The 12,358-nt window shown below is 43.7% G+C and overlaps 1 protein-coding gene across 3 annotated transcripts; it reads right to left on the reverse strand.

Moving 5' to 3' along the window:
* Positions 1–945: 945 nt before the first annotated feature.
* On the reverse strand, positions 946–10,112 carry LOC120679464 (protein ENHANCED DOWNY MILDEW 2-like). Of its 3 annotated transcripts, XM_039961061.1 has the most exons (17): positions 9,947–10,112; positions 8,059–8,195; positions 7,244–7,334; positions 7,044–7,139; positions 6,644–6,891; positions 6,453–6,551; positions 6,013–6,366; positions 5,218–5,359; positions 5,040–5,141; positions 4,337–4,429; positions 4,086–4,127; positions 3,165–3,275; positions 2,862–2,933; positions 2,652–2,770; positions 2,508–2,571; positions 2,174–2,417; positions 946–2,107 (listed from the first exon to the last, which is right to left on the reverse strand). In XM_039961061.1, exons 2-17 carry the CDS (start codon positions 8,139–8,141, stop codon positions 1,344–1,346), a joined length of 2,724 nt encoding a protein of 907 aa, XP_039816995.1. In that variant the 5' UTR covers positions 8,142–8,195; positions 9,947–10,112; the 3' UTR covers positions 946–1,343. The 3 variants fall into 3 exon arrangements, with proteins under 3 accessions (XP_039816995.1, XP_039816994.1, XP_039816993.1); XM_039961060.1 differs by having other exon boundaries at positions 946–2,417; positions 8,059–8,184; XM_039961059.1 differs by having other exon boundaries at positions 946–2,417.
* Between the last annotated feature and the right edge of the window lie 2,246 nt (positions 10,113–12,358).

The raw sequence follows: 12,358 nt of genomic DNA on the forward strand, positions 1-12,358 counted from the left end.
CGTTGGAAAGCTGCAAGAAATCCGCAATACGTGACCACAACCGTCGGCTCCTTTGCTCCGGCCCCTAATCCGCCCACAACCGCCACCCTTGAACTCCCGAGCGCCACCCCAACTCCAGTGAAGACAGCAGTAGCAAGTAGTCCAAGGAATAGCCCCCAGAAGAGGAGATCCAACCGCACAGCAGCAGGACTCCCATCAACCTCACCTGAACAAACCGAGCAAGAACCCGGAAGATCCAGGAGGTACAGAATCCTCACCGCTGCGCCGCCGACGCCGAGCGGAAGGAACAAGACTAACCTCCAAGCTTGCACAACGAAGAAGCCAGCAGCACCGCAGTCGCCACCGGCCTCCCGAACAGGCACTTGAAGGGACAAGAAACCTAGCCGCCGCCGCATCGACATCGCCCAAGGAACCCTAACCTACCAAACTATAAACGACACCTATAGGTAGTAGGTATTCACAACCGGCCATGATTCCTCGCCGATTCCACTCCCTCCGACGCCGACGAGGGCACCGGAGGGGAGGAATCGGCCTAACCTACCAAACTATAAACAACGCCTATAGATAGTAGGTATTCACAACCAGCCACGATTCCTCGCCGATTCCACTCCCTCCTACGCCGACGAGGGCACCGGAGGGGAGGAATCGGCCTAACCTACCAAACTATAAACGACGCCTATAGGTAGTAGGTATTCACAACCAGCCACGATTCCTCGCCGATTCCACTCCCTCCGACGCCGACGAGGGCACCAGAGGGGAGGAATCGGCGAGATCGGGCCGGGATGGACGGAATCGCCCGCCGGTCACCTCTGGTACTGTGGAGAGGGAAAAAAAAACAAGCGAGAGAGAGAGAGAGCCAGAAAAAATAGTATTATTGAAAAATTCCGAAAAAAAAAGGTTCAGAATGCAAGTCGAATCATGGAACCAGCCATCAGGGATTCTCACTAAAGATAAAACTGTCCAAAAGAATTGATTTTCTCATTTTTGCTGTCTCGGGTTCACAGCAATCATGTCCATGGTAAAATGTTTTCTCAGACACAGTTACCACTCGCCAGCTCAAGCAACCAGGACACGAAACTGTCCAAAGAAAAATCAGGACATGAAGGCCACAGTTTTAAAAAAAATGCAACGCGACAATGACAGCGTCAGAACTCACTCTACCAACCTAAGCAATTAAGCAGTGCATAACCTCAGCATACTCTAAAGCCGGCTGTAGAACATAACTAGCTCACACCTAAGACAAACCGAGGCACATTAGCAGCTATCACCTACACTACACAGCAACCATATCACAGGCAGGTCAATCACCCAAGCAGAAGAGGCCTATCTTTTTTCTTGTTAATCTAATAATCATCATCTTTGATCCAACCATTTGACAGCCCTTGATGGACAGCCGGATGGCCCATGCCTTGGGATAGGAACTGACGTGAGGCATTGCATCCAGGCCGGAGGCGCAGTCCCGGGAAGGAATTTCTTGGTGGAAGAGTTCTAGCATTAGGCCTGGCTGCAGGACGTGAGTCGTCTGGCTGTCCGCACTGGGAGTCCGCTTCAGGTTTCACAGCAGGTAGCTTGTCTTCCGTCCTTTGATGCTGTCCACGAGCTGCAGGACTGCCCAACCGTGGTACATCGCTCAGCTCTCCCTCCTCCAGGTCTGGTGACTCTTCCACCTTCCAGTATTGAACCCCAGATGCATATCTGCCTGCCTGTGATGAATCTTCTGGCAAATAGTATGAGCCAGCAGCTGATGTTACCTCATTACAATCAGCTGCAGCAGTTGGTTCCTCTTCCGGTGCACAACCAACAGCGTAATCACCAGCAGCAGTTGATTCCTCTGCAAGTGCACTCCCAACAGCATAATCATCAGCAGCAGTTGGTTCCTCTGCCGGTGCACATACAACAGTATAACAGGCTTGGGAGTTGGTGCCTCCATGCTCTGATATTGATGAAGCTTGATCTTCTCTTTCACAATCAGTTTCCGATAATGAAATGCTCATACCAGATCCGGCAACCATGTCTGCATGATGAGCATACATTGGATCACTCCTTCCTGGGGTTTCATAGTTGCAAGGCTGCCTCGATCGACCATTGGTATCATTCCAGTAGTCCCCTGGAGCACTTGTTGGGTCATGGTATGTGTCAGATAATAACTGATCCAAAACAGAGAGCGGCATACCTGCACACTCGGCATCATCCATTTCCACATGCCCTGGGGTTGGTACAGATAGACCATCAGCTACCTCCCTTTGACAATCACCAGAGAATGAATTTTGGCTGGGGAGGTGCCCCACTGATTTGGCTATCTCTGAGTGCCTCTTAGCCCAATCACTACGGCTCCATAGAGAAAGAGGAGGAGGTGACATATTCCATTGTTCCATCACCTTGTTGTCAGCATCCAGAGATCCGGGAAGATAGAATGACTACATAAATTTCCCAACAGAATGTGTCTGTAAATAATATAGCAACATTCTGAAGATAAGATGTATCTCAAGGAGACTGTCCAGAAGTACCTTTCCCGCTAGCTGCTGTGAGTCCTGCCATATTAGCTCGTATGGTGGGTACTTTTTGTCCAATCTATCCAATATAAAGCATGGAAAGGTATTAGATATAAACTTGCAGCAAAAAACATGCAGATTGATAGTAAGAGAGGACACCTTTCAGTTTCCTTGGGAACAATAAGTATTATAAGCTTTGGCTTGAAAGTGAGGGCTTTGTTGATAAACTGATTCGCGAGAGAGGCTTTAAATCCAAAGGGAGGATTTAACCCCATGATCTGTAGATAACATGTGTTGAATATAAATAAATAGTTGAGACATTATGTCTCCAATGGGATGAGAGCAATTCATGAGTTATTGTGATCATACCAATCTGCATCCCGTTGGCAATTCATCTGGTTGAACAGTCATCCAGTCTCGTCTCTCAAAACTGAAATCATTCTAGAAAATTGAAGATGATGTTCTACATGTCAGCTGTGCTACATCATTTTAACAGAACAAGAATTGAAAGGAAGCAGCAAAAGACATCAGGTGCCAATTGAGGCCATCTCTAGTCTGTACTTAATCAAAGTCAAACATCAATATAAGTGGTTGACTGCCTGTTTGCTAAATATTAAAGATACACTCAAACAAATAAAAGACAGCCAATGCAAAATTTAGCATGTATACTACCTTTGGTTGAATGAGATCATAATTTTTGTAGAAGCAATTTTTCCCAGAAGCTTCTAACATTTCCTTCAATAGCAAGCTAAAATCGTTTGAGCCACAGCAAAAGTCAACAACCTATAAATAATAAGAATAGACAGCATGTAAGGTTCATGACAAATGGCTTTTGTTTATCATCTATTGTGATAATTTCTGCTGAACAGTAAATTTTGAAAACCGTATAAAATGAGCATATGGATAGAAATCATCCAAATCAGTCTCTCTCCTTGAGCATCAAAATCATTATCATGAAGATGAACTAAAAGATGAACATTCAAAGAACAGATATACATACTATAATATCTGCAATGAAATAGAAGCATGGTGATTAACCTACATGCAGCCCATAAAGTTGCTTGCAGTTTACTGTAAACTGAACTAATAAGATACAAAATTGCTGAGCCTCCCCTAAAGCGAATTACCGACAACTTTGACAATGTTTATCTCTTAAGTATTGCTATTTTTCCAACAGTTTTAGCTATACGCTCGGTTGACATGGGGGTGTTTGAACACTGATCTGGTCCTTAGGTGTCCATTTTTATATGTAATAGCCCTCTTAGTGTTTTCTCCACTCCACCCTCACTCTGGTCCAAGGTGTGGCATGGCTTTACTGTAATTGGACCTTTTCTTCTCCTTAATACAAAGATACATAGCTCTCCTGCGTATTAGAGAGAGAAAAAAAGACTCTTCCTTTATCAAATGAACTGAGCAAACTGAATTGCATATATCATAAGAAAAAAAAACATACATAAGAGGATCATAAGGCAGCACATAGCTTATACATTCAACAGAGGCCAATCTTATACAACCAAACAAGGGCCCGCCAAATTTATATGATAAAATAAGAGCAGATATTATGTTCAAAAAAAAATAAGAGCAGATATTTACCGTGTCACCACTTTGAATATACCACTGTAGTTTATCAACAATCTGAGCATATTTACAGAAGTTTCTTTAGTACCACAAAAAGATAGTGCATCCAGAAACAGGAATAAAACTAGAGTGTAAATGTTCATGATAGAATGTTAAAAGAAAGTGACAGTGTGATGCATTGCTTCCAAGAGAACGGAAAAGAAAAGACCAACAAGTACAACATAAAGATAATCATGTCTTTTTTAAGCACTAATAGTTACACCTACCAGCTGGAGTTTATCCAGTTTCGTGAAGTGTCGCCCATAAGATGTATAACGCATGCCATGAAGAAACGGCGCAAGATATATATTCAATTTGTTCTGTGGATAATAGATCACGTTATAACAGATATCAACCTTTAAACTTAACAAGAGAAAAGAGAAAAATGCACAAAAAACCACGTTTCATCCATAATGTCACATTTCACCAGGTTTAACCACTCATTGCACCTTTGCATATGTCACTATGCCCAATAAAAAAATAATATTCTCCTAGTACCTAGTGTTGTAATCAGCTTATCTCAATGTTTCAGCAATACCCCCTCCAGGTTTCACTTAAAGCCTTTTACTTCTCACAGTCTCCAAGGTATGATTTTGACAGCTATTTTTGCTAAATATACTTATGAAACCTAATAAATTTACGAGATTACGAAAATACTTTTCAAGACAAATCTTCTCATAATTTTTATGTTTCCAAACTAAAAGTTTTGGAGTTTGACAGCTTGTTATCCTAAATGTCAAGTATTTGTGACCGGAGGGGGAGTAAAACTGTAGCCAAGTCTTAGTCTAAAAAAAATAACTAGAACTTGTGTACATTAATTAATATATGGATGCCATCAACTGCTGTATATTTGTAAGAGAACAGTAGTAAACCAAAATTTTTGTAAAAAAAAAACAACCCAACCAGGACAATTCCACCATTTTCTTGTACCTTCCACTTTGCAAGTTGAAAAAGATCACTAGGTGCGCAGACGGATTTCGCATCTTCTATGCATGCACCATTTTCCAACATATGCAGAGCAGCTTTAACCGCCTGCATGGAAAACACATAAGAACCAACCAAATCCATGGCTTTCCTTCAGCTATAACTTCTAAGTATAGAAGAGTACCTCAACAGATCTTTCCACCTTTCCCAGTGTAATGTTATCGGTGTTGTGCAGGGCTGGTGCATGTGTAGATGGTACCACTAGCTTTTTTTGTACATCCTCCATTGTTATAGCAGCTGATATTGTTTGTGCAAACTCAAATATTCTGGAGAGAAGGGTAGTCTCAGTGCATGCAGATCATGGAAAGAAAAGGGTACAACAGTATTAAAGAAATCACAACTTGAACAAATACTGGAACCACATAATCCCACAGTTGGATTCGCACAAAATATTTGATACCATAATCGGCACCTAAATAATCATAAGCAGAATAAATGTGATGGCTATGATCTGAGAACTTTAAGCATAGCTGTTTCCCTCATTAAAACATCTTAATCTTGCAGTAAATGACAGTTCCACTAGTGTAAAATGATAGTAGCATAGAGAAAATCTTATGATTTTTTAATGACATCTCAAGTTCCATTGAAACAAGCATACACAAATCCCGAAGTAGCTTAAAGCAAAAGAAACTGAGCACCCACTGTGTTAACAAACATAATCCATTGACTTCTCATAACCTCCAATATGCAATTTACACTGAATTAACAAAGAGTTATTAACAAAATTATATACATAGTTTTTTCTTGGAGTTACTTTTTACAGCGATTCTAGTAATTTTGTGTGGAAAGTTGACACCATCAAAACTTTATTTCTAGCAGAAGCATCTGACAAACAAAGTAATATGTTCAAGAGAATACAAAGATCTAGGTGAGAGGGAAAAACAAAAACAGATAGCAGTGAACAGAGGGATAGGCTTACTTTGTCTCAGTGTATCTGTCAATCTCAGGGAATGAGCTAAATGGGAGTTTTGACATAACTACTGGCTTTTGTATAACTTCTGATCTTTCTCCAGACACAGGCATCTTCCTCCTTTTATTCATCACATTGCTCAATGAAGAACTTTTCACTATACCAGAAGATCTTTTAACACTAGGCAATGGAACGGAAGGAAGATCATCAATACGCCGTATCTTCACTATGTTTTTGTTCATTCCATTTACATAATGGATGGGTTTCTTGATAGCGGCAGGTTTCTTGATAGCAGCAGGAACCTCAGGAAACTTAATATGATTTCTTGCAGCGGTTCTATATTTTGGATCAATATCATGCTTCCTGGACAGATAACAAAGTTGAGTAAGAAATTTCTTGGTTAATAATCAAATCAGCAGAGCTAATTGATTGCAGATAACAGATCATACAGGCAATATATCAAGATACGATTGTTGGGAAGAAGATCGTCCCATGCCCTTTGGAAAACATATTGACCATTCTCAGTGAAGTCCTCGAAGGCAATTTTCCTGTGGACAGGTACATATATATTTAGATGAGTGTACATGGAATGGAAACTTCTATGGGAAAAATATGAACAATGAAAATATGTGTTTAATGCCTTGACAAACATCTTCTATGATATGCCTTCGGGCACCGCCGACAAACAGCAAACTGCAGTTCCTTAACCTCTTTGTTTTCACCAAACTTGCAGATGTCACATTTGTGTAGCGGACAGGCAAATTTTGCTCCATTGGCTATCTTTGCTGTAAACTCAGTTACTTTGGCTTCATTTTCGGGAAAGAGTAACTGCGCAACACATTTAGCATGATAGAAGTAACCACAGGTTGCAGAAGCACATGGAACCACCTAAAAGAAATAAGGATGTTAAACAAAAAGACTTCAGAAGCATCTGATGATACAACATAAAGGAGCACTAGTACTTATACCATATTTTATAATTACTCTTTTAAAGTTATCAGCCAATAAGTCTATGAATGAAATTCGTGAAAGGGATTAACCTTAGGAGGATCAGCTTTAGCTGAACCTAAACATCCACAAGCAAAACATTGGTATTTTTCATGCTCACAATTCTTGCACATAAAAACTTTCATTGCCTGTAAATATGCATAATCCATCAAATGTTGCCCACAAAAGATTGGAGGATATATTAAGTCAATAAAATTAAATTTGTTCAATGTGAAAGGATCATGATAAATACATTGAATTGCTCCCTGCTGTAGCCTAAGGTTGCACAACCTTCCCCAGAATCTTTGGTTACATGAAACGACCTCAGACACCTGCCTTCACAGCTGCAAGAAATCGTAGAAAGGGTCCACTTCATGAATCAGAAACGATGGATGAACATCACAAGGGGGTGTTTTCTAACATGATAAGATGATTATTGATGTTGCATGCCATTATATGTAGAATTTGGTGTGTATTCACTTCAAACGTACGGCAGATAACTACAGACAGGATATGATTTGGACGTAAAGGTGGGATGCGAATCTACTGATATCACATACAAACAATAAACTCACTTTAGGTAACAAAAAGAATGCAAATGTGTTTGAAACATAACCAAGTATTGTTCAGTGAATCAAAAATTTTGTTAGCTCACATGTCAAATAACTTTAAATGAGGCTGCAAAAGAAATGCCCAAATCTGTTGCACAAAACAACTGGTAAATTTCAGGCCAAGTTATCTTATTCTTGTCAAATTGCATTGGTATATAAGTGCAACTGTAAAATAGAATTACCAAACTAGATGCCACTACGTTCCATTTTAAATCAATTTTACACATATGTTTTTTACCATAATAACAATGTGTGTATAATATATATAACAATAGTTCTACCATGGTTTAGAAATCTAAAAAAACTAAAAAAAGGCAACATTATGTTAACTGTTAAGAGGTGGTTTAGCATTCTGTGCCTTATCGTGGAAGGAAGTGCAATAATGGCTGGCACATTCGTTGGGAGCATGGTTCAGGCTCAAAGTAGACAAAAAGAAAGAGGAAAGGTGGACATGCACCTTGCAATTTCACCTCCATTATCACATAGGGCACAGACTAAATCAGCATTGGAATAGGGATCTTCATCAGCGTACCCAGCCATATCCTCTTAGTCAACAATTCAAAATTCCTTACGGCTTCTTCACCTTGATGAAACCTGTTAAGGCGCCAAAATAGTATGCATTCAGCACCATTTTTAAATAAGCAAGCGCCCTTTTCACAACTCAGGTTCTTGGAACACAGGATAATATGCATATAGATTTGTGAACTTGTTCCTTGTTAAATCAACAGGAAACACGAAAGGTTACACAAGCACTCAGCAAAATCACTTGAAAGCTAAAATTGAAAGATGAAATGCACGAACCATAACCCGCACACCAAAATCAGAGGCACATTAACACCCTGCAACTCCGGAAGCCAACATGCTGACTGACTAACAGGCGCACAACAACTTGGGCTCAGTTTTGCAACACCTTTTACAGCAAAATTCAATTCAAGCACAGGCTCACCAACAAACCATGCAGGCAAACCCATTTTTGCTAAAGGGTAGTGAATGAAGTCTTGGAAAGTTACGACATCCTAAATTCTTCAGACTGCATCTCCCAGTATCCAATTTGAGGCATAAATGCAGGGGAAAAGTCCAATTTTCACCCTCGAACTATCGCAAAAGTCTGATTTTCAACCTTAAACTATGAAACCGGACAACATAGGCCATCCAATTGTCAAAACCGGGCAAATTTGGCCCTTGGAGTGGTTTTGAAGGTGGTTTTGCATTTTCTATAAAAATTAAATAAATCTAATTAGATTTAAAAAATCAAAACTAATTCACTTTAAATCAGAAAAATATGAAACTGGTACCAAATTTTTTCTAAAAATGTAACCTATCTATTATTGCTCCATTTGAATATTAGTTATTAAAAATAATAGGCATAACTACAAGTAGCCAAATATTATGAATATAAAAAAATTAGATCTGAATAGCTCACAAGTCATGTGACAATAGATAGGTTACATTTTTAGAAAACTTTTAATACCCATTTCATAATTTTTTGACTTAAAATGAATTACTTATAAATTTTTTAGTGTAAAATTTAATATTTTTAATTCTCATAAAATAGAAAACCACCTTCAAAACCACCCAGCGTCAAATTTGTCCGGTTTTGATAGTTGGATGGCCTATATTGTCCGGTTTCGTAGTTGAAGATTGAAAATCAGTTGTAGGGTGTAAAACAGACTTTTCCCTAAATGCAGCCCCGGTAGATGGCCATTGCTACTATCCACGACCAAACGACCAATTATTACATAAGAAATCTCGGGAAACTAATAAAACTAAAACACACGAACCCTGCTCCCCGCGAGGAAATGGCAAACCCCCACTGTTCGAAGCAACTCAGGATAGAACCAGGGAGAACCGGCGAGGAACCGGGAAAGGCGGGGGGAAGCCAGCAGTGAGCTGCGGGTGCGCAAGAGAGCTCGACCAGGGAAACCGCCACGGAGCCCCCGCCGCTGCTGATCAATGTCCGCAGGAGGAGGCGGTGAAGTCGGAGCCGGCATGCGCCGGGTACAGCGGCAATCGATCGAGCTCCCTAGCATCCGGGCACCCTCGCCACACCACCAATTTTTCTCTCCGAAAGCGCCTCAATCCCACAAGAACAGACCGATCGCCCAGCACCCAAACTCGCAGAGAAACAAAATCCGGCGCAAAATAACCTCGCCCTCCAAAGCCCCCGCACCCGCAACCGCAAAAACCACCGCGGAAAAAAAAACAAGCGAAGCATGCCCGCCGATTTCCCCAGAGCCAACCCAACCCGGCCGCATTTCCCCGCGCAATCGCCCCTCGGGGCCGGGACGCGGAATCCGCACGGAGCACGCGGAACCGGCCGCGCGGGGGTCGTCGAGCGCCCGTACCTCCGCGGAGCCGCGCGATTCGAGCAGCCGCACGCCTAGCCTCGCGGCGGGAGATGATCCATCGCTGGAGCTTCTCGATTCCAGGAGCCAAACCCCAACTCTTCCGCCCAGAACCCCAACCCAACTGCCCAGCAGCGCAAGCGTCCGCCTAAGAGCAAAGCCGACGTGGGCGGCGCGGGGAGGGTGAGGGGTCACGGACTCACGGCCGATTTATGCTACCCCTGTCGCCTTCACCGAGCCTCACTCGCTGGGCGCACCGGACCGCCACTGACGTAGGGGCCCGGGTGCGGTGACACGCGGCGGGATGAAAAGGCCTTCTGGGGTTTTCCCCACTTGTCAGGCAGGCGAGGCGACGTGGTTTGGTTGGAGTGGGGGCCCTTGGTGCTGCGCTTCTCTTCTCGCGAGCGTCGCGCTGCGTGGGCGACAGGCCGCCCTCCCTTGCGCCGCGGCACAGGTTCACCGGAGTTGATGCGAGATTTTTTCGTCGCGATCTCCGGCGGGATGGCCGCTCGGCAGCTGGGCCCACCGCCCACCTCTTCCGCGTGCGGTGGAGGGCAGCCGAGCCGGCCGTGCATGCCGGGCCGCCGGGGGCTGTGGGTGGCCCGTGGGGGTGGGGGGCCTTGGGGGCTCGTGAAATTACCGCGGCGGGTTTTACTGCGATGCTGTTTCCCGTGAAGGACGCGCGCCAGGGTAACTCTGCTGCAGCCTTTTCCTACCGTTTCGGAGAAAGGGATGGAGGCGCGAGACGCGACCAGCCTGCCGCGAATAGGTACCGGACCGGATGATGGTGCCCATGGAGACATGGTTCCTGCTAGGGATGAAAGCGGTCGGGAATGGTCGGGAAAATACTCTAACTATTTTTATTTTTATATTTTTATTCGGGAACGGGTACGGAAACGGGAGAGCTCGGTCGGGAAAACGAAATCGAATGCACGGGAAATCGAAATCGAAACAATTCGATCGGAAGCATGTCGATAACGGTCGGGAAGCGGTATTTAAAAGTGGGAACATCAAGCCAATGTCGCAACATGGAATATATTCAACCATATACACACATACATAACATATAGAGAAATAACATCAAGCCAATGTCGCAATATGGAATATATTCAACCACTGAACATCAACCACTTCAAACATTGAACTCAATGCAATATATTCAACCATATACATACATAACATATAGAGAAATAAAACTATAGTCTATATAGATAAATAGCATCACGTGCCAATGTCGCACAAGTAACAAGATATTCAGTGGCTTCATTGTGAGCCAAGCCAAGGACGATGGCTTCATGCCTCCTGACAACCTGAGCGGTGAGCGCAGGGGCAGGGACACAGAGCGTCAGGGCCAGCCCAAGATGGTGGCCAACTGATCCGCTACTGGATGGGGTCGACGATGACAGCCCGTGGTGGAGTGATCCTAGGTGCTTGGCCTGGGCGAGGGATCGGAGGGGGTCGTGGGCCGTCATCCTTGGGCCGCAGGGTGCGTTGTGTGGGCTCCAATGCTGAGGACTCTCTAAATTCGGGAATACCGCGGGAATTTACCGGATGAAATACGGGATCCGCGAATTCGGTCGGGAAAACCCTTCAACCATTTTCGTTCCCGTTTTCACCAAACTTTCCCGAATTTTTTCCTGATTTCATTTTTCCCGAAAATGCGGTATTCGATCGGTAAAATCGGAATACAGCGTCGGTCGGTACGGGATTTTCCCGTTCCCACTTTCATCCCTAGTTCCTGCAGCGAGCCCGTGCCGATCATGGCAGCTTGGCACGGGCGCGCAAAGGCAGAGCAGCCAGGGGCGCCACCCGCACGGCTTCTTCGTTCAGCAAAGGGCGTTTCTACTGTCAACCGAAGAGGGCAACGCCATCTGAAAGGAGAAACTAAGCTACTATTTTGGATCCATCTCGTAGCACTAACAGCAAAGTTACGTGCTTTTGGAGATGGTCGGCGGGGAATGAACAAAAGTTGGCGCGAGAAGAAAGCCCAAATGCGCATCCGATGGCCAACCAAGCATTAGAAACCCCCTCGGCTTCGAATGACGACTCGGACTCACCTCTGGTAACCCCAGGATTGCACAACTTTACCAAGGCGATCATGAAATGCGACATTTTTAAGAACTTAAGATGGTCGAAGTTGCAAGGGATGATTGATAGTGCTTTTTTGAATAACCTGATTGATAGTGCTTACACCAGTTTCCTAACCCTTGATACGAAGAGGCACGTGAGATCGGACTGCCGATTTACCGCGGCAAATTTTACCCGTATTGCTTTTCCTATGCTAGTTGTGCAGCCTTTGCAGCAGCTTTTCCATTGCCAGAATTCCTTCCGTCCTTTTTTTTTTTTTTGAGCAGGGAAACATGCACTCCCATTATACACCGTCTCCATGCTTATCGGCGGAGACTAGATCAG

The sequence above is a fragment of the Panicum virgatum genome, chromosome 6N (assembly GCF_016808335.1).
Source record: "Panicum virgatum strain AP13 chromosome 6N, P.virgatum_v5, whole genome shotgun sequence".
NCBI lineage: Eukaryota > Viridiplantae > Streptophyta > Magnoliopsida > Poales > Poaceae > Panicum > Panicum virgatum.

Excerpts from the sequence above, each read along its gene's own strand:
- LOC120679464 (XM_039961060.1), bottom strand. The coding sequence starts at position 8,141 with ATGGCTGGGTACGCTGATGAAGATCCCTATTCCAATGCTGATTTAGTC. Across the intron at positions 7,140-7,243 it reads ACAGCAGGGAGCAATTCAAT|GCAATGAAAGTTTTTATGTG; the intron begins GTATTTATCATG and ends GCATATTTACAG. Across the intron at positions 5,360-6,012 it reads GACAGATACACTGAGACAAA|AATATTTGAGTTTGCACAAA; the intron begins GTAAGCCTATCC and ends CCTTCTCTCCAG.